The sequence below is a fragment of the Mytilus trossulus genome, chromosome 11 (genome assembly GCF_036588685.1).
Source record: "Mytilus trossulus isolate FHL-02 chromosome 11, PNRI_Mtr1.1.1.hap1, whole genome shotgun sequence".
In the NCBI taxonomy this organism is placed as follows: Eukaryota; Metazoa; Mollusca; class Bivalvia; order Mytilida; family Mytilidae; genus Mytilus; species Mytilus trossulus.
The window spans coordinates 19287024-19309954 of NC_086383.1; the positions used below are offsets into that span (position 1 = coordinate 19287024).

General features: G+C 32.8%; 1 protein-coding gene across 1 annotated transcript in view; it reads right to left on the bottom strand.

The window, feature by feature from the left end:
- The window catches only part of LOC134689810 (mucin-2-like), a 30120-nt gene that overhangs the window by 541 nt on the left and 6648 nt on the right, over positions 1–22931 (bottom strand). The window contains exons 2-7 of the mRNA XM_063549775.1: positions 9804–10164; positions 8833–8880; positions 7305–7423; positions 3348–3415; positions 1817–2025; positions 330–1120 (exon numbers count right to left, since the gene is read on the bottom strand). Of these exons, the coding sequence (XP_063405845.1) occupies positions 330–1120; positions 1817–2025; positions 3348–3415; positions 7305–7423; positions 8833–8880; positions 9804–10164 (1596 nt within the window). The remainder of the gene's footprint in view (positions 1–329; positions 1121–1816; positions 2026–3347; positions 3416–7304; positions 7424–8832; positions 8881–9803; positions 10165–22931) is intronic.

Sequence of the window (22931 nt, forward strand, 5' to 3'; positions counted from 1 at the left end):
TGTCTCATTGGCACTTATACCACATCTTCTTATTTCTGTATATGAAGAAAAATATTCAAAGTCAATGACTAAAGGTACAGGACCAAAGAGGATAAGCATATCAGGAAATCAGAAACTTAAACATTGTTGAAGCCTCCCAAAAAGCGAGACACAGCAAACCTGAAAAGCTGTGTCTCGCTTTTTGATTCTGTCAGTGTCCAGGCAACACAAAATGATAACACAGAGTTTCTAGACATGCCATTTAAAAATCATTTGTCAGAACTTTGTAATAATAAACAAATGAGAAATTGAGTACAGATACAAAATCTATAGAGATAAATCCAAAGTACCTGGTTAACAGTCTGAAGTATGCTTTGATACTCTGCTGAGCCAGTGTCATTGTATGCAGGAATCCAGGTCATGTTTCTCATCAGAACTTGTATATAGAACACAACAAGAGATTCTATCGGAACAGTAGTTGGTGTTGTAGTAGCCTGTGTGGTAGTTGGTATGGTAGTTGGTGTTGTGGTTGTAGGTTTTGTGGTTGTAGGTGTTGTGGTAGTTGGTGTAGTGGTAGTTGGTGTGGTAGCTGGCATAGTAGTAGTCTGTGTTGTGGTAGTTGGTACTGTAGTAGTCGGTGTAGTAGTTGGAACTGTAGTAGTTGGTACTGTAGTAGTTGGTACTGTAGTAGTTGGTACTGTAGTAGTTGGTGTAGTAGTTGGTACTGTAGTAGTTGGTGTAGTAGTTGTTGGTGTAATAGTTGGTGTAGTGGTTGGTGTAGTAGTTGGTGTAGTGGTTGGTGTAGTAGTTGTTGTAGTAGTCGGTGTTGTAGTAGTTGGTGTAGTAGTTGGTACTGTAGTAGTTGGTACTGTAGTAGTTGGTACTGTAGTAGTAGTTGGTGTAGTAGTTGGTACTGTAGTAGTTGGTTTAGTAGTTGGTACTGTAGTAGTTGGTGTAGTAGTAGTTGGTGTAGTAGTAGTTGGTGTAGTGGTTGGTGTAGTAGTTGGTGTAGTAGTCGGTGTTGTAGTAGTTGGTGTAGTTGTAGTCTGTGTTGTGGTTGCAGGTGTTGTGGTAGCTGGTACTGTAGTAGTCGCTGTTGGTGTTGTTGTTTGTGAAGTAGTTGTGGCTGGTGGTGTGATATCTAAAAGTAAATATTAGGAATGTCAACAAATATTTAAGTACTTGAGTATTGCTCTGTAGTACAGAGTTTTGAATACCAGAATGATACTAGACTAATTGGTTTATAGTTAGAATATATTGCTGCCTTGATTATACAAAATTGATCTTATTGTGAACCTCTTTTGAAAAATTGGCATCACTGATCAAATCATACTTGTAAACAAAATACATTTTGTTATGAATGTTTGTGATAAATTGTCATTTAAAATGGCTTCAAAAATATGTGGGCCATACCTTTAAATAATACATATCTAAATTAGCCATTAAGTCACATTAGTATGGTCAGATCAAATATTTTAGTTTGCAACTCTGTTATTTACAGTGTGGCAAAACCGACAATCCCAAATAATAGTTTGGGAACATTTTTTGTTTATGTCGTGGGGGAAAGATTGACATGGGATTAAATGCAAAATATTTTTGGTTGCCTGCCTGATTGGCGATCTGAGGATGATAAATATATTCTCCCAGTGGGATATCTTGACAAAACAAGGTAAAATTTTAAATCAATTTAGGGCATTCTTACACTCTTTTTTTTTTTAACCCTGACAGGGGTCGATTTTACCTACAATCTCCCACATTCAAGGCAAGCACGTTACCTCAAAATCAACAAGGCAGTTCGAAGTCAAAGATATTTTAAATCCTGCAACAAAATAGTTACCAGCAAATGAGACTGTATTTGTGTTAATATCAAACACATCATTGTACTCTTCCAAATCACCATTCTCAACACTTTTAACAAAAGTCTCAGCAATCTTTTTGTTATCCAACTTCACAACAGGTGGCGCTGCTGTTGAAATTGAAACATCTTCTTTGACTACTGCAGGGTTCTTGAAGATAATATCAATAATTGCCTCTGTACTGCCTTGTCTGAAAAAAAATGATTATTTAGTTGCTTCATTGTTACAGATCCAATTCTTACTATTTTCATTAGGCCACATTTAAAAGAATGTCTGTTTCACCTTCCCCAGATCTACCCTTCGTTAACAGACCAGTAAGGCAGGTTAATTTATACTGGATGTGATACATTTATGTAGCATGGTCACATGAATGGTTTGACTTGTTCAGTCAGTTGTTAGTGCTCAGTTTGAGTGTATTTATTTAGATTATCCATCCTTTTGCTTTCAACATGTTCAAGCACTTTTCAAAAATGGAAACAAATTATTTTCAGGAATTAAAATAATCATGATAATTTTCATTTTTTTGTCATGTTTGTGGAAAATAATTTTTTGAACCATGGACTTAAACAAGAATGTGTCCATAGTACACGGATGCCCCACTCGCACTATCATTTTCTATGTTCAGTGGACCATGAAGTTGGGGTCAAAATTATAATTTGGAGTTATAATTAGAAAGATAATATCATAGGGAACATGTGTACTAAGTTTCAAGTTGATGTAACTTTAACTTCATCAAAAACTACCTTGACCAAAAACTTTAACCTGAACTTCGCACTATCATTCTCTATGTTCAGTTGACCATGAAATTGGGATCATATCATGGGGAACATGTGTACTAAGTGTCAAATTGATTGGACTTCAACTTCTTCAAAAACTACCTTGACCAAAAACTTTAACCTGAAGCGAACGGACGCACAGACGGACGAAAGAAGGAACTGAGGCACAGACCAGAAAACATAATGCCCCTCTACTATTGTAGGTGGGGCATTACAATGGTCCATTTTACCCGGGTGGGTAGACTGGCCACAGGAAACAATCATAATTTTAATATTGGCCTTATAAACTCAATTTTACTGACAATTAAAGTTTTGTGATAATGTAGCTTCTATTTAGGGGCTGATCATGATCCTAAATTGGCGGTCTCTTTCTTCAAATTGAAATTGGATAGGGTGGTTACCCCCCATGGTACCTGTTTAACAAAGCATGTGACGATTTATCCTTAACTATTTATATTACATTTTCTTGAACTAAGGAATACCACATTTACAACACTGCATTCTAATTCTATTGAAAATATAAAGGAGGATAAACTGTAAGGAGAATAGACATTTACTGTACAGGGATTAGAATAGATACTTTTTGCTATCTCATTGAGGGTATATCTATATCCAGTGGTAATGCTACATAGTGATCCTAAAGTCATAAATTCTAAAGCATTAATTTTTTCGACATTCATATGCTGTAGTACATTTAATTGAAATTTTAGACATTACAATTAATGATATTTAATACCTGAAGCCTTCAACCTCATTTCGTAGATATATATCTTTTAGGTCACTAGACTTGTAGACTTTGTCTATCTGAAAAACATAAGGATAAATTTATACTTTTTGTTATTTCACCTAGTTAACAAAATATTTCTTTTCTTATAAATTCACTGATACTGTATAGCAGGTGTAAAATTTTGTCATTTTCAGTGAATAAGGTTATCCATGGTTATACGAAATATTTTGGCGGTTATTATTTTGGAGGATTCCAAAATTTTATCCATACATTTGCATGCAGACTTTTAAATTGGCGCAATTTATTTTGGCACTTTTGTTCTATTTGCGAAAATAAGCAATACTTTTCACCCTGCGAAAAATAACTCAATGTACGGTAACACATTGTATTGAATACTTAATTGCATTCATTTGAAAATGTTAACCTTATAAAAGAGGTGGTAGGTACTTCTTGTATCAAGAGGTCAGTCATACACAACTCGTTCATTGTGAATTGTCATAGAAAAACTTGCAACAAAAACAATGGCAAGAAAAATAAAGACAAACTGAAAGTCCACAAAACGCAACATAGAAAACTAAAAACACTGAGCAACAAGAACCCATCAAAATCCAGAGGTAATCTTGGGTATCCAGCAATTCCCTAGTCCTTTTACAACTATGAGGGTCTATGTACATAATTTTTAAACAAAGTCACTTGAAATAATACTGACTGACAGGAAGCCACCTATGGTAAATCAAAAATGTAAAATATTTACAATGTAACATCCATCTGACATGACTGAGCATCAAATCAGTCCATACTGAATACTTCTATACTTTTGCAGGGTTTGAAATTAGCAGGGGCCCACTCGCTAATGGCCCCTATTTCTTCTTTTCTTGTAGAGAACTATATATATCGGCTACACAATTTTAGCTGTGGACTACCATTGCCAAAAACTTAACTTCAATCCCTGTTTTTACCTTAGCCATTATTAATATCATAAAAAATTATAGAAATTTAAATATTATCTTTTCACTTCAACATCATTATTGATCCTACCCATCATTCACATGCTATGTATATGTGTAACAGCCACTATGTTCCGCCAGATTCTTTGTTCCAGCGGTACTTTTCAACTAGTTATTTTGTCCGATGGAATTTTCCAACTAGTTCAGTAGTTGTTTTATTCCGAGCGCAGTTGAAAAGTTCCAGAAAAAAGTAGCTAGTTGAAAAGTCCTAGAACAATGTAGCTAGTTGAAAAATTATGGCCGTAACAAAACAACTAGTTACATAGATCCCGAACAAATCAGCTAGTCAATTTATTTTAGTTTTGTTATTGCTTGAAACAACAATTATATAAACGGAAACTTTGTGACTAGTTGATAAGTTCCGTTTAAACTTTTAAGCTAGTTTTCTATTTCCAATTTGGGCTAATTCGCCCATGAAGGAGGGACTTTGTAGCTATTTGAGTTCCTTTAGGCATTTGTGGCTAGGGTCTTATAGTCTCTGCATTCCGTTTTTTAAAAGTTCATTGCTAATATGTTCTTCCCTTTTTTAGCCAATTCTCTGAATGTAGCTGTCTGACTATTTACTAAGTTCTGTTGGTAATTTTGACTTGTTTATTAGTTCCTTTATAGACTTATTTGACAAAAAAGAACTTTGTGACTAGTTGATAAGTTTTGTTTGAACTGCTATTTCCAATTTGGGCTAATTCGCAAATGGACATGATGAAGGAGGAGCTTTGTGACTAGTTGATAAGTTCCGTTTGACTTTTGTGGCTATTATCTTTATTCCCGTTAGAAAACTTTCAAAGATAATATGTTACGCTTTTACTTTGCATCACTTCTCCAAATGGAACTTTGTGACTGGTTGTTAAGTTCCGTTGGAACTTTTGGGCTGGTTTGTTAGTTCCGGTTTTGACGAATTTGGCAAAAAGGTACTTTCTAATTAGTTAATATGTTCGGACGTTTCAACGAGTCAATTTGTTCCAGTGGAACTTTTAAACTAGAGGAAGGAACAAAGTAACTAGTTGATAAGTTCCTCCGGAACTTTTCGGCTAATAAGTTCTTTCCGCCCAGTACTTTCCAACGTCGGAACAAAAGAGCATTTACATTTGCAATGCAGCTATCTACAGACTGTAACACTACAACTTTCAATTTAACATTATTGACGTTTATCAAGTAGAAATCAAACTTGATTATCGAGGAAACTATTATTTTAACTATGTCATGTATACATTTTATATGAAGAGTAAAGAGATGTTATGCTGCTGTTTAATAATTGTGTATGAAAGATGATCTTCAGGATTGTGCTGAGTCATTATAAACAAAGGATTGAGCTGATTTACTTCTCCATAAAACTGGGTCAAATTCAATCAAATTCAACAATGAAATATATGTTTCCTACCATGTGTTAAAGCACAAACATTGACAACAGGCATCTACAATGTACAGTAACCAAATATATTATAAGATACGTCTCTTACCAAAGACAAAGTTGAAATTTCTTTCTTTTTTTTTTTATAAAATCAGTAAAAAGTAATCACATCATCATTAAAAAAATTAAACAAGATAATCAAATAATATTAAAGAAATACATTCAGAACTCCTAGATTATAAAAAAATCATGAAATATTTGTTCTGGTAATCAAATAATCAATCACTAAAAAAAATGACCAAGTAATTTACAAAATCCAAAACCCCATAAGAAGGCACACTTTAACACAGGCACTTGTTTCAGGAAGGTCGCTTCTTCTATTTATATGGATAGTCGACCTTCCTATGGATAGATTAGAAACAAGTGCATGTGCACTTTAATCTGAACTTGCTGCACAGGGGCTTGTTGTTTTTTAGGGGTTCGTATGGATAGTAAACCCGGCAATGGTAACAAGCCCCTGTGCTTGCTGCTGCTGAAGTGAAGCGGGACAGTCACAGACAGACGGACGTACGGATGAACGGACACAGACCGAAAAAACATTATCCCCTAGATTATGTATTCGGTCAGTCTATCAAGTGTTTACTTCATTGAGGCTTACATATGTGATATATACAAAGAAAGACACGAAAGAAAACTTTTTACAGCAACCGGAAATTCTTTTTATAACTCCCAGACCAATCTCGGAAGGCACTAACCTAAATTTCGTGTTTTTCACTGTGTGGCTCAAGATTTGACGACAAGAAGAAGTTGGTATATTCGTCTAATTAAAATTATGTTTTGGTTTTCAAAAACCTAATTTTTAATCTTTTTTTAAAACACACAAAAATTCAGGTTTGTGAGATATCTTTCGGATCAACTTGAGTAATAATCCGCATTATGTGTTGCGGGTCATTATATTTATGATGAGTTTATTTACAACCACTGGGTCGATGCCACTGTTGGTGGAGATTTATTTCCCCGAGGGTATCACCAGCCCAGTAGTCAGCACTAAATTCTGTGTTGACTTGAGTTGTCATTGATATCAGAGACATATAATACATTGTATTATATGTCTCTGTTGATATGTTCATAATAATAAATTAACTGTTATAACTCAACTTTGCATTTTTTAAATACTAAGGCTTTTCTACCTCAGGGATAGATTACCTTAGCTGTATTTGGCAAAACTTTAAGAATTTTTGGTCAGTATCCAATGCTCTTCAACTTCGTACTTTATTTGGCCTTTTACACCTTTTTTTATTCAACTTCGTCACTGATGAGTCTTTTGTAGACGAAACGAGCGTCTGGCGTAAATATAAAATTTTAATCCTAGTTTCTATGATGAGCTTATTTATAACTATGGGAAGGTTGACTATCCATAATGGATAGAAACAAGTGCATGTGGGTCATAACTACCATTATATGGACATACATATGTGCCAACACAGACGATCAAAAGCAGGATCCCATGTCCAGTGAGCACTCCAATAAAAACTAAAAAAATAAATATGGTAGATGTCAGAGACTTACATGGAATTTTTGATTCACTAATAAAGTTTATCATATACTTACCATATTTGAAACATTTGCTGCTTTCTGTTTGTATACAGGCGAAGAAGAGTTTTTCAAATCTTCATCCCAGCTGTTATCAATTGTTATGTTTCCTTGAAACTTCAGCTCCTGAGGTGGAACTATTGAAAAAAGAAGCAGATAATTCACAGACCATATAAAATTATACACTTTACCGGATTTTTCTTTCATAAACGGTAACGATTCAGGAGATAACACAGTACAGATGCCGATTGAGAGGGGGCATGGGGACCCGGCCCCATTTTGTGGAAAAAAAGTGATTGATTATATAGGGTATCACTGAGAACTGGAGCGTGCCCCCTCTTATGCCTCAGAAGTCCTCAAGTTATACAAAATCTTGATCTACCACTGCGGTTGTTGATTTTTTATAACAAAAAAAAAAAGAAAGACGAACCAATAACAAACTAGACAGGAAATTTTATAGCTGATATCTCTAAAAGTTACAGGTGAATTATTTGGAGGAGAGGGTACAGGTGAGGATGTCTTTGACCAACCAACTACCGGACATGGTGTGTTACTTTGTAAACCGACAGCTCCCTTAGTCCACTTTATCCGTTAATATAAAAAAAAAAGAAGATGTGGTATGATTGCCAATGAGACAACTATCAACAAAAGACCAAAATGACACAAACATTAACAACTATATGTCACCGTACGGCCTTCAACAATGAGCAAAGCCCATACCGCAAAGTCAGCTATAAAAGGCCCCGATAAGACAATGTAAAACAATTCAAACGAGAAAACTAACGGTCTTATTTATGTAAAAAAAATGAACGAAAAAGAAATATGACATATATTATATACATAATGTAACACATAAACAATGCACGTCAGTTGTCATGGTATTATTTTCGTTTCATATAAGTAGGTATAAAAATCAAAGAGGAAACATATATTTTTCATAACTAGCATCAACAATCAATAACTGTGTTAAACTCAACTCCCCACTAACCAATCAATCAATCAATCAATAGGTTACTCTCAACGCCCATAGAAGAAACCAAAAAAAATATTAATATCTAAATCATATCTCCTCAATAAGGTATCAATAAATACATATCTTAATCTTGACTCTTCACTAACCCATCAGTCAAAAGATATATAAATTTCAGTTCCTTACTCACCAATAAATTTATAATAATTATGTTAATCTCAACTCTTCATTAACCAACCAATCAATCAACACATATTGTAATCTCAACTCTTTACCATCTAATCAAACATCATATATGTATTATTTGAAATTCAAATATCACTAAACCAATCAATCAATACATATATCAAACTAAACTCATCATCATTCATTCAATCAATAGATATACCAATATCAACTGCTCATCAACCAATCAATCAATAAATATACTTATCGCAATTCCCCACCAACCAACCAATAAACAAATAGACTTATCTCAACTTCTCACTCAACCAACCAATCAACAAATATCTTACCCTCAACCACACTTAGCCAACCAATCAATGATTTAAACAGGGAACCAGTCGCTTTACTTACCAGGTGTCGTTGTTGGTATTGTCGAGACAGTCGTTCTCTGAACATCAGCTGTTAAATTAGAAATTTGAAAAAAATATTATTAAAAATAGTCATTTTTGCGCATTTTTGCGCCTGTCCCAATTCAGGAGCCTATGGTCTTTGTTAGTCTTGTATTATTTTAATTTTAGTTTCTTGTGTACAATTTGGAAATTAGTATGGCGTTCATTATCACTGAACTAGTATATATTTGTTTAGGGGCCAGCTGAAGGACACCTCCGGGTGCGGGAATTTCTCGTTACATTGAAGACCTGTTGATGACCTTCTGCTGTTGTTTTTTTCTATGATCGGATTGTTGTCTCTTTGATACATTCCCCATTTTCATTTTCAATTTTATTGTACGGTGATCTATAGTTGTTAATTTCTGTGTCATTTGGTCTCTTGTAAAGAGCTGTCTCAAATTGAATCTGAATTTCATCTGAAATCATACCACATCTTCTTTTTTTCATAATCAATCTGTACCAGGTCGAAGACTCAAACGTATTAGTTTTATCGAAAACAGTAATAAAACTATTAATATCGAAAGTCTGGTGATCTTACCGGGTGCATTCTTAAACTTGTCTAAACTATTGTAACATATAAAAGTGCTTATAACAAATTCATAAAAGAATCTCTAAGATACATACAAAATATCACTATTTTCAAGTATACTTGTGATCTGCACAATTCATAACAGAAAACACTTGTCAAACGATTATATATTTCGATTATTTAGTGATCAAATCGCATTTTCTTGCAATTGACTTTAAGTCTTATATCACACTATGGATGCTGTATCGCTAATTTACTATGTTGCTTATATCTTGAATATCAGATACGGGTTTTTAATTAGTTCTTTTAACGGATAATATGCTTGTCAGCGATATAAACTACGTCATTCAAAAATATTACAGATTAAGAATGATAAAGAATTAAAAGAAATTGTTCATACTTACTAAGACTAGTAAAATAAACAGCTACAGCTATTGCACCTCCGACAACTATTAAAAGTCCTAATCCTATAGCAATGGCTATAGCTTTCCGAGACTTCGTTCCTGATGTTGAATCAGAAGATATACTACCATGCAGAGGCTGATCGGAACCTGCTCTCTGATTTTCTCCATGGTGATGACTAGCTGGATATCCATGATGAGGAAAATTTTTAGGATCCCAAACATTAATATTTGGGGTTAGATAGTTTTTGTGTGTATAGCCAGTTGGCCCATACCCTTGACCATTACCATCCCTGTTGTAGCCTGGGTTGTCGTAAGAATTGTTATCACGGTGGTAGTGGTCTTTGTCATGTCGTCGATGCTCCTGCGAAGAGAGAAAAAATGTTTTAAAATTACAACTTGTTTATAATGTTTGAGATCTAAGAAATATTGTGGCCTTAATTTGTATTTTCTTTGTTTCAGTGTTCATTTTGCATTTGCGCCAATTTGGCATTTTATTTGCGCAAATTAAACGTCAGTTAAACAGCATAGCAAAAGTTATGACATCCTCCTGTATTCAAACATTACAAGCTCCCTGTTGAAGGCCGTACTTTGACCTTTTTTTACTTTTAAAAAATTGTTATTTGGATGGAGAGTTGTCTCATTGGCACTCACACCACATCTTCCTATATCTAATTACAAGCTACCCCTTCCGAGCAGACAGAATAAGTTCTTGAAGTAAAAAAAAAAGGGCTAAAACACGTGAATACCCCTACCTGTTATCACATTAATTCTTTGTGTCATAAATTGAGGATTTTTATTATTGGCTTGTTCATTTGCATGAAGACCCATTGGTGGCCTTCGGTTGTTTTCTACTCTTTTATATGGTCGTTGACTTATAAAAAACGAAGATGTGGTATGATTGCCAATGAGACAACTATCCACAAAAGACCAGAATGACATAAACATCAACAATTATAAGTCACCGTATTTCCATTCTCAATTTTATCATGACTATGACAATGATATATCACGGCTCATCATCAATAAAATTGAGATTGGAAATGGGAAATGTATCAAAGAGACAACAACCCGACCACAATGCTCGTTTTGATTCCGTGTTATCTTTTTTTTTCTTTCTATTTCTGTTTGTTTTTGTTTTTTGTATATTTACATATGTAGATTTCATATGTGATAATGAAAACCCTACTTTGAAAGGTCACATCTTCAAATAATTATGATGAATGATTTGTTATATCTGCACAAAAATTAACGTGGGTCATAAGAATCATTAAGATTGCTACAGCAATCAATCAAGTGACAATAATGGTTTTCTGTGAAAAAATATATAGTATGCTCAATATTTGATTCTTTAAAAACGAAAAAGCTTCAAAAATAGAAAAAGAGAACAGAGGAGCATCAAATGATAATAACGTTTATTTTCTATATCTGATATATAAAAAAAAATATGAACGGTTCAAATATAACAACGCATTGGTGTAACGTTGGCAAGGCGAGCACGTGCACGTATTGGTGTATATGGAGTATTAGGAAACAGCGCTTTAAACGTGCGGGTAATATTAGTATCTAGCAATTCATGAAACATTAATGTCATATAATCGTATAGGCTTGTCATCTTTTCGGGGTATTTCCAAAGCGCAGTCAGCACTAAATCAGTGTACATAATTTCATTGGTTCTTTTTTGTTTCTCACTTAAACAAACAAAGGAAGAATGCCAATTAGTACTGACATAAATGTATTATATATATAACAAATTATATACATTTTATATGGATTTTCTTTTCATTTGACATAAAATATAAAATATAATATCACGTGTCAAACCCATTCAGTTGAGTACGTGATATATAACGATGAACAAGGTTCAAGTTACTATTTTGTTGACTAAATACGAAAATTTTGCTGATACATAGCTGCTATGGAAATTCCTAATCGCTCGAATGACCTCAATGTACCCAAGTGATACTTACTGTAACAATGGATTTTCAAATATGTACAAGGAAGGTAAAATGACTTAATTTCAATCTCAACAATGACGAGTAATCTTCAATGATACTTGAGATTAAATGCCCCACTTATATTACAATCAAAACAAGAAAAGGAAATTTACAAAGCATGAAAAAATCAAAAAGAAAGGTGCACTTTATTTACTTGAAACGTAAAACGGATTCTTTAAATTGGTCAAAAACTTCTACGTTTTATCATTGATTTAAGAAATGCTTGTGGAATATTCTTCCACTTAGACGTTAGCTTATTGCCTATGATTTAAGCTTAATGTCTAATTTCACTTATTGCCGCTAACATACATATATATGTACAAATAGATTTAATAAATAACCCCTAGCGAAGTCCTTGTTATTTTAAATTTAAAGAACGAAAATTTCCATCCTACATTATTTTACCTTAATTTTGACACACCTAAAGAAACGAAAGAACGCGGAAGTTTAGAGCTTTACGCTTAATTTGTTATCTCAAATAATTGCTTATTCAAATTGACCGCTCATGTGTCTAAATCTTGTCTGTCATCAGGTATATTACTCTCACAGACACTTTCTATAAATGTCCATTTGCTGTTAATGGTACTTTTTAGTACGGAGAACCGTTTTTGAGTTCCAAAACATTGCTGGACGCCGTTCTATGTCAGAATCGTCCGGAACATTCAAGAACAATTAGCCACTAGACTGGGATTTGATTTACGTACTTTATTTTTCTTGTCTGTTACTCAATAATTTTTAAAGCTGAATTTTGTGGTATTTTCTGTATCTATTGTTGCTTTACAGTTCAACATGGAAAGGATAAATTTAAACCGAAATCAATCCCTCGACGTAATTGTATCTGTCCCAAGTTGTTTTATTATCCCTTGTTTTTCATTAGTTCTTTAAGGATTTTGGTATCAGTTCTTTAAATGAGGTTCGTGTTGCTTATTCTTTAGTTTTCTATGTTATGTTATGTGTACTATTGTTTGTCTGTATGTCTTTTTCATTTTTAGCCATGACGTCGTCAGTTCATTTTCGATTTATGAGTTTGACTGTACCTCTGTTATCTTTCGTCCCTCTTTTAAAGGTTTTGTAATTTTGGTATAAGTTCTATAAATATTTTGGTATTTTTTCTATAAGGATTTTGATATGTGTTCTTAAATGCTTTTGGTATTTGTTCTTTAATGATTTTGGTATTAGTTCTTTTAAGGATTTTGGTATTAGTTCTTTTATGATTTTGGTATCAGTTCTTAAGGATTTTGGTATTAGGTCTTTAAGGATTTTGGTATTAGTTCTTTTATGATTTTAGTATCAGTTCTTTAAGGATTTTATTATAAGTTCTTTGTGGATTTTGGTATTAGCTCTTTTATGATTTTGGTATTAGTTCTTTTATGATTTTGGTATTAGTTCTTTTTGATTTTGGTAGTAGCTCTTTTTGATGTTGGTATTAGTTTTTTGATGATGTTGGTATTAGTTCGTTAATGATTTTGGTATTAGTTAAGGATTTTGGTATTAGTTCTTTTATGATTTTGGTATTTGTTCTTTAATGATTTTGGTATTAGATCTTAAAGGATTTTGGTATAAGTTCTTTAAGGATTTTGGTATAAGTTCTTTAATGATTTTGGTATTAGTTCTTTTATGATTTTAGTATCAGTTCTTTAAGGATTTTATTATAAGTTCTTTGTGGATTTTGGTATTAGCTCTTTTATGATTTTGGTATTAGTTCTTGAAGGATTTTGGTATTTGTTCTTTAAGGATTTTGGTATTAGTTCTTTAAGGATTTTGGTATCACTGACTGTGATTTAGAGCGTGTGATATTAGTATTTATATTTTTTGGCAGTTTTTAATTTTTGGCCGTTAATACAACATATACAAAAAAACTAGCGTTTTCTTCCTATAATATGGCTGTCAAACCTATACCCGACCCGATGACAAATTGAAATAAATTAAACATACCATAACTTTATCAAGTATATTAAATATATTAAGTATATAATTTTCAACCATAATTTAACTATAAGCCATTTTATTCAAAATCCAATAAATTAAAACATAAAAAAAATCTGACAAGCTTCTTGACCTTGTACAGACACATGTGAAAAGTTAAACTAATATTGATATTTAAACCGATGACTATATAAATTACCTCTAATTCATAATAATGTTATCAAGATTCAAAAAAGGTTTTACTGCAAACTTTAGTTTTATATAAAGATATATAGTTCAGTATAACTTCTTAGTATTCTGCAGTATTCAATTTAAATTAATTATAGTAATTAAGTGGTTTAAATCACGATTCACATTAAAAATTCTAAAAATATGCTATTGAAAATTTTACAGTTGATTATCCTTTATGAGTACTTGTAAGAATTTAGTCGTCATATTTGATTTTGGTCGATTTCAAAACAGTATTTAAATGTAACAGAAGACATCGTGCAGGTTAAAAGTAATATTAAATTAAATCATATTATTTTTTATTTTTTTAATAGTACGAATATCTAATTAAAACGAAAACCGACATCAAACCTGCAAACCGAGCATGCCACGAATTGCGTAGGAACCACATTAGCATTAGTCTAGATACACAGACCTTATTTCTTCATCGAGGAATTTTATATATGTATGTTATGATTTAATGCATCTTCGCTAACCAAGGGTAACGACCCACTCCATAAGTGGTGTGGGTTATAACTCTTGGCTAGCGAGGATGATATAAGGATCATTCTGACAAACGATATCTGATAAAATGACACACGTATAAAAAATAAAGTTGAGAATGGAAATGGGGAATGTGTCAAAGAGACAACAACCCGACCATAGAGCAGACAACAGCAGAAGACCACATACAGGTCTTCATTTAACAATATTCAGACAGCAGCACACCTCAACCAGTACAGAAACAATTCCAGTAGTATATCATTAAAGCACTTTTACTAAGTGCTATAACGCCTCCGGGTGCGAGAATTTCTCGCTAAATTGAAGACCTGTTGGTGAGCTTCTGCTGTTGTTTTTTCTATGGTCGGGTTGTATTTTATCATTATAGCACTTTTAGTAAACTTATTCACCTTACTTTCGCAAATGCACCTGCTGAGGTCATAAGTTAAGACATGAACGGTACATGTTAAATAGTATATTATACCCCCAAAAGTGAAAAATTCTTACACCCATTATAAAACGGTTGTAAGCCACATCCATTAAGCGGAATAGTACAGAAAACAATCTATAAAACCATTATTACCACGTAGTACTATATGTATGATTCGTTTTTATGGTTTATCAACAAAAAACTACATTTTATTCAGATTTGAGTGTTTTTATATTACCTTTGCAATAATCCTATTTACTTGTCCTACATGTATAAATCTTTCTGTTTGACGCAACAGTTTTACCGATGAATGTCTTACAAATATTGTTGTCGTTGAATAAAATCAAAGTCTGTTTTTGCCTTTTCATTAGCCGGGGTGGGTAGGGGTGTAAAACTATTCGTGTATGTATAGTTTGTAGCTAGACTAAAATGTTTTATGAATTTTTATGCATGCATTTATATATCTTTTTAGAGCCAGGAACCCTATATCAATTGTTTCATGTGTGACTAATATATATATGTCGAGTGATAAATATATATTTCAATTTTCATTAAATAAATGAAGAATGAAAATATTGTTTCAGTTGATGCCAATACAAAATATACAAATATATATATTTAATTATTTAAGCGATGGTTGACCAACACTTGTAGATCAATGAAAGTACGTCTAACTGTATTGCCGGCCTTCCGGACAGACAGCCAGACAGACGGAGTGCAAACCTCAAATCGTCTTTAGTATAAAAAAGAAGATGTGGTATGATTGCCAATGAGACAACTATCCACAAAAGACCAAAATGACAAACATAAACAACTTTAGGTCACCGTACGGCCTTCAACAATGAGCAAAGCCCATACCGCATATATATATAGTCAGCTATAAAAGGCCCCGATAAGACAATGTAAAACAATTCAAACGAGAAAACTAACGGCCTTATTTATTATTATTTAGTAGACTTGTTTATCTCACATGCACCCCAAGTATGCACATATAATAATACAGATTCAGTGCCTAGAGAAATGTAATAAGCTCTAAAAATAATTTGAAGTAATTTCTTAACATATATCTCATTTGTATGACTACAGCGTAATTGGAGTTTAAAATTACTGCCTACAAAATTTATATTACACTTGATGTATGGCTGTGTACGGTCGAAAACATCCCTACAAAGATCTGATAACGTTAATTATGCTAAATCCGGGTAACTTAGATGTTACAAACTAGGTTGAAGTGATTTTGCATTACCCAAAAAAGAATTAGAAGTGCATCTGACTGTCCTTCGATTTTCAGACTTTTGCTAAAATTAAGAAAGTCATGGCCTGCCAAAGAGGGAAGCAAGATACCAGATGGACAATCAAACTACGTCGAAAATAAACTGATAACGCCATGGCTCAAAATGAAAACAGTAAAACAGACAAACAAAAGTATACAATACACAATATAGAAATATATAGAGCAATCCCATCAAAAACCGGTGCTAATGCAAATTCTGAATTTATTTACCTTTTATTTCATGACAGTACAAAATCGATATGCACCTTTTGATGTAATAAACTAATAATTTACCAGTACTTATAAAGTAGTTTGTATCAAAGCTTGCCTCAAGTTAGTGTTAAATTGTCATACCTATAATAAAACGACATATTAGCTAAATGGTAAGTAGAATGTTATAAAATACAACCTATAAAACTATTATTACCGCGTAGTACTTTGATACGTTTGTATGTTTTATCAACAAAATTCTGCATTTATTTAAATTTTGAGTGGTTTATTTTGCTTTACTTTTGCTGTGAGTCAACACGATTTTGCATTAATCCGTTTTAATTGTCCCTTAAATCTTACTACTTAGGCTTAACAGTCTAAATAATAGCTGTAAATAAAAATTGAAATTGAAATTGCATTTATTATGACAAGGATCATGCCTTTTAGTACTGCTCATGACGTAAATGTTGTTAATGATGTTGCTGTAAGGAAGGAAAGGGGTGGGATCGGAAGTACAGCCGAAAAAATAAAGTCAATGAAAGTATGATTGCATATAAGTGTAAGGATCGGAAGTACAGCCGAAAAAATAAAGTCAATGAAAGTAGGATTTAATATCAGTGCAAGTTTTTCACTTTGAGTTTAGTATAACCCTATATTTACTTAACAATATGTAGAATGTAAGCAAAAGTCTTTTGTAAAATATTAACATGCGCGACCAAAAGTGGAATACAACAAGTGGCCGCGTAATACATGTAGCAGAAATAGCAAAGAGAAGTAGAAGGCTGGAACTATAAATTAGTATGATAGTTCCAGAAGAAGATGTTTCATTTTTTATTATTCTAAATCCTTGCACTTATTGTCGATTGTCAATTTCCCGGTACTAGTTTTTTCTGTACATGATTTTTTGTACATTTGTACCCGTATTGAATTTCCCAAAATTCCAGGTGTATCAAAGAAATATCTTAATATCGTCAAATATTCCTCGGTTGACATAAACCGAAAATGTTCATATATACATGTATCAATCTAAATTCAGTAATTTGAGAATTTCAAATATTTTTCTTTGAGAATTTCAAATATCGCCTCAGTACAAAAAGGCTATAATGCGACGAAAATTTTTAAGTAAGCTCTATAAATAATCATTTTTGTATTCTAAATAAGTTTTTAATATAGATCTTATTTGTAAGAATAGGATACAATTACTACCTACAAAATTTATATTTCACACGGTGTAGTGTTGTGCATGAGCGAACCAATCCTTACAATGATCTGGTTACTGGGTTAATGATACTTTGCTTGCAGTTTTCTTATTTCTCCGGAAAATGATTTAAAGTACATCTGTGGTTCTAATTTCAATTTCGCCGAATGAATGATGAAAGTCGGGGCATGACAAAAATCCTATAGTCAAGTTAATTATAACGAATTCAACTGATTCTATACGTTCGAATTGAATATTTCAACAACCAACATATCTCCAACTTTAGGTTTAACAGTCACTCTGAACTAGGGGACAGCTGAAGCCCGCATCTGGTTGCGAGATTTTCTCGCTGTGTTGAAGACCCATTGATGTCCTTGGGACTAATCACTGCTCTCTGATTGGTATGTTGTCTCTTTGACACATTCCCTATTTCCATTTTCAACTTAACACAATAGATGATTTTTTTTTAATTTTAAAGTGTATCATTGATATGGTTATACTTATAAATAATTAACTGTTAACAAAATTTTGATTTTTTTGAAATACTAAGGCTTTCTACCTCAGACATAAGTTACCTTAGCTGTATTTGGCAAAACTTTTAGGAATTTTGGTCCTCAATGCTCTTTAACTTCGTATTTTATTTGGCCTTTTAAACTTTTTTGGATTCGAGCATCACCGATGAGTCTTTTGCAGACGAAACGCGCGTCCTGCGTATATACAAAATTTAGTCGTGGTATCTATTTGAGTGTATTTAGCTAGGGTAGATGTTACCTTTTTACCAGTATTTACTAGTCTTAAAATTCATGTCTATAAATCCAATTCAAAATGTCATTTAAAGTAACAAAGTTCAAGAGTATAGACAAACATGTCTTCATATCATTTATCAAACGTGACTAGCAACAAAGGCCCATTTCAATAGAATAATCTTGATTGTACTATTTACTACAATGCTGATGTATATGTATCAGTAGAAACTGTCGTTCATTGTGTATTTCTTCCTTCAATTTTAACAGACGTACAATTATGTATTTTGTCTCTTCTAAAGTCATCTACAGTCTTTTGCAATTGCGCTCAGCAGCATTTCATTTACACCAAAATAATCTATTAGAATTACACTTGGTAAAATCCATAACAAAATCGCTTTTAAACGGAACGATTTTATTCTTTTTTGACGGTGTCTACTTCAAATGAATGTTATTTTTATATGCCTCAATATTTTTGGTATTACAAAATAACGTTTCATTTCTCCCCTCTAAATTGACACCAACACATACGGCCGTTATCTAGGGGGAATTTATAATCTTCTGGATATAAAAATAAGAAAATGCGATATAATTAATAAAATTGAGAATGGAAATGGGGAATGTGTCAAAGAGACAACAACCCGACCAAATAAAAAATCAACAGCAGAAGGTCACCAACAGGTCTTCAATGTAGCGAGAAATTCCCGCACCCGGAGGCGTCCTTCAGCTGTCCCCTAAACAAATATATACTAGTTATAATTGCCAAGAAGACAAATATAGGTCCAACCGTATGGCCTTCAACAATGAATACAACTCATATCACATATTTATCTATAAAAGGCATTAAAATGAAAATGCTGTGTAAGAGTCGAGGGGATAATACACAATGTAAAAAAGACATTTAAAAAAAAAAAAGCAATATCAATAACAGTAACAAAAAGCGTTTCTTTTGATTGCAATTTTTTTGGTTCTCGTTTGAAATTAAAATATCCCGGAAGGGGAAAAAAACAAACAATTATTGTTGTTTATATTCGATTTTTTCAAAGTCTGTTGCATTTGGTAAGTAACAACAGAGGCATGCATATATGTCTCTGTTTACAGTAGCTAGTTAAAGAAAAAAAAACACCAATGTTAGCGTGTTCAAACCAATGACATTGTCACCGTGGATTTGATTTCAAGGCCTTATTCATATTTTTTCTATCTTTAAATAACGAGTCATACATCATATATTGTATTTTAAAAATATTGAATGGTTTCCTTTAATCAAAACAATTTTGCTGTGTCGGTCCATTTCATGTTTTGTTTGATTTAAGGAGTCGTGCATTTATTGACAACCTTTAAAGAATTTTAATTTAATTCATTATATTTAAAAACATATATTTACAGTCAATAAACTTTAGTACAGTTATTACATAGTGTAAACAGATTCAGATCATTTTTATGTATAAATTTTTTTCACATAGGTCAGCGAACGGCCTTCAGCAATGAGCAAATCCCAAATATGTTTCTGAATATGGACGAGAAATCTTCAAACAATGCCTATGTCTTTAGTTCTTAACACGAATGCCCCCTCTCAAGCTTGCTTATGATTATGTGAAAATGATTTTTGAACGGACGGAAGGACGGACAGAATGACGGACGGTAAATTGTATCACGTAATGCACTTTTCGCCTAGCGGCGGGGCATTACTTTTAAAATAGTAAAGATTATCAAAGATAGTTTATCAAAAACAAATTATCTAAACAACCAACAAAATCATTATGGTATGACATAGGACAACTACTGACGAGTTTCTTAAAGAAGGGCGAAAAATACCAGAGAGACAATCAAACTCTTGATCGAAAATAAACTGACAACTCCATGGCTAAAAAGGAAAAAGACAAATAGACAAATAATAAAACACAATACACAACATAGAAAACTAAAGACTAAGCAACACGAACGCCATCAAAAACTAGAGGGTGACCTCATGTGCTCCGGAAGGGTAAGCAGATCATGATCTGTGATTGGTTCATTCGAATTTCGTTCCTTGGTTTACGCTTTGATAGACCATTTTGCCAAATCTACTTTCGTCATATATTATAACACTAGTACGATGAATTTACTGGCGAAATAACAAATGGATTTCCAAGAAAGTAAAACTTGAAAGAAAATTAAACAACTGCTTAAAGTTATAATTTTAGGACACTTTTATTCAGTTTGTGAATCAAACCATACAGATTGCATTACAACTATTTATAACGCTAGCGAATTTTGGTTAATCCTAGAACATTAAAGTTGTCTTCATGGATGAAAAAAAATCATGCATACATGTATAAGTAAGTAATTCAAATTTCAATCGAGAAAACCCGGAAGTTTTGTCAACTTTGAATTGTAACAGTACTAGTGTAAATACCAATCATAAGCTTTATTCATGTGTTAAAATATTTTTAAATAATTGTACGGTTTTTCCAATGAGTAAGTTTTATATAATTGAAAGTGCTTATGAAAGTCATCATGCCTTGAAAAATCCTAATGACTACGCCTTTTCACACGTTAAAAAATAAAGTCCAATTGTCGACGATTTAGTATAATGAAAAGTTGTTTGTATAAAACAGCCCAGTTTCAATAGGTCGTGTCTTGAAAATATTTTTTAATAAAAATGTTCTCGAAAATATTGGACCAATTTGAAATGTAAAAAACTATTGTTTTGTAGAAAGATTAAACAATAAATAGCATTCTTCTTAACTTTTTAACTATTTCATATTACGAGCCTGATTGATTTGAAATTCATAATATATACACTGTGAAGCACAGTCTGAAATATAGTTCCGTCTTGTGTTCATAGTTTTCAGGAACAAAAAGAGTAAAAACATTGCTTCGCAGTAGCAAAGTGCTCCTCTCCCGGTCCCCCGCAAACAAACATGATGACTAGCAATCCCACTTAGAAAAGTTTTATGACTGATATATGCTCTTTGCTAACCACAAATTAGCATACATTGATGCATATTTAGAACAAGATAAACTTACAATAGGTTTATTATGGAGGGCTGCATACAGGTAGAAAAGGATAAAGGGTGGGAATTTCGACGTCTACTAGATTGCTTAATTGTTACTTATAATAATCTTTTTCCACTTTACGGGTGCGAGTGCTTCCTTGTAGCGACATTAGCCTGCTCTTTTTCGAAATCTACACGGTTGGTTGTCTTTTACGTGTAAGCGATATGGCTCTTTCTTTTCACAGGTCAGTCATTTATCGTCCCATTCCCTCGAACGGACTATCATCGTTTCCTCCAGACCATACTCGCAAATGGTATCAAGGGAGAGTCACAGCCGAAAATTCAGTCCCTGAAATGTTCATCCCGGAACGGGTATCGAACCAGGATCTTTTGTGTTAGTACCACTACACCACGGCTCTCTGTTTTACGTCCAGTAGCAGATATTTAATGCATATTGGAAATGATATCAAGCCAACTATTAATTTATTAAATAAGTTCTTCATAATTTGTCTACCGGGATTTCTAGTGGGAATTTCGTCATCAACTAAAAAAATGAGGGCAGCTCTCGGACATATGGTTTTATAGTAGCGTAGTTAATAACAAATGCTTCAACAGGTATACGTGGTCAAATACATTGTTAATTCAAGGGTAGGATGATAATTAAAATATTTTTTTAAAAATTTTGTGTGATGTTGGATACGATTAGAAAAAAAATGAAACAATTTCTAAATTATCCTTAGAAGAAATGTTTAGAATTTTTTAGACAAAAAGTTGCTTCGAAACATTACTGTTTAATAGTTATTTAAATAAATATCCTTTTTTGTTATAGCTAATATAAATAGCTTTATAACATATGATAATTGCATAGATATTGTAGATGTAACCCCATATTTGTCTTACAGCTTATTTCCAAAAGCATGTAGAGCAAGACTTTGTTTAACTTGCTTGCTTTGTTTTTATATTGCACAATCATTAGGATAACACCCAATTAAATTCAAATATTATATATACAGGTTAAACTATGCCAATATGTATTGTTGAAAGATGCTTTCTTATTTACCAAGCTTGTATAAACAATTATACAAACAGAGCAAGCAAGCCAACCAAAGTTTTGCTTTACATGAATTAGGAAATTAGCTGTAAAGTTGGGACTAAGTCAATCAAATAAACATTTTTTGCAGATTATTCTGTCAAATGACCTTTTATGTTCGTTGACGAAGGAGCATTAGAGTCAAACCAAATTGACAAAACGCCATGGCAAAAAAACAATAAACGAGAATCAACAGTACACAAAACCGTGACAGCATGGAAAACTAAAGACTGAGCAACACAAACACCACACAAAACCGGGATGATCTCAACTCAATATATATCTTACTGAATACAACATAAAGGTAAAACAAATATTATCAAACACTTTTACAAAGGAGTAGGTGCAGTAAGACCCCTTTTTGGCCCCAAAATATAGCAGTTTTACAAAATTGTGAAAATACAATCTTTAAGGTATTTTTTGGAAAGTAGAATGCTTCTGCTACATAAATATGGGCTTTTTTTTTTTACAATACAATGCACACATATCGCGTACTAGCATCATTAAGTCATGCAAAATTACTGAAATCTTCACAATTTGAGCATTTTAGTCCAATTTTAGACGGTTTCCGTCTTTAA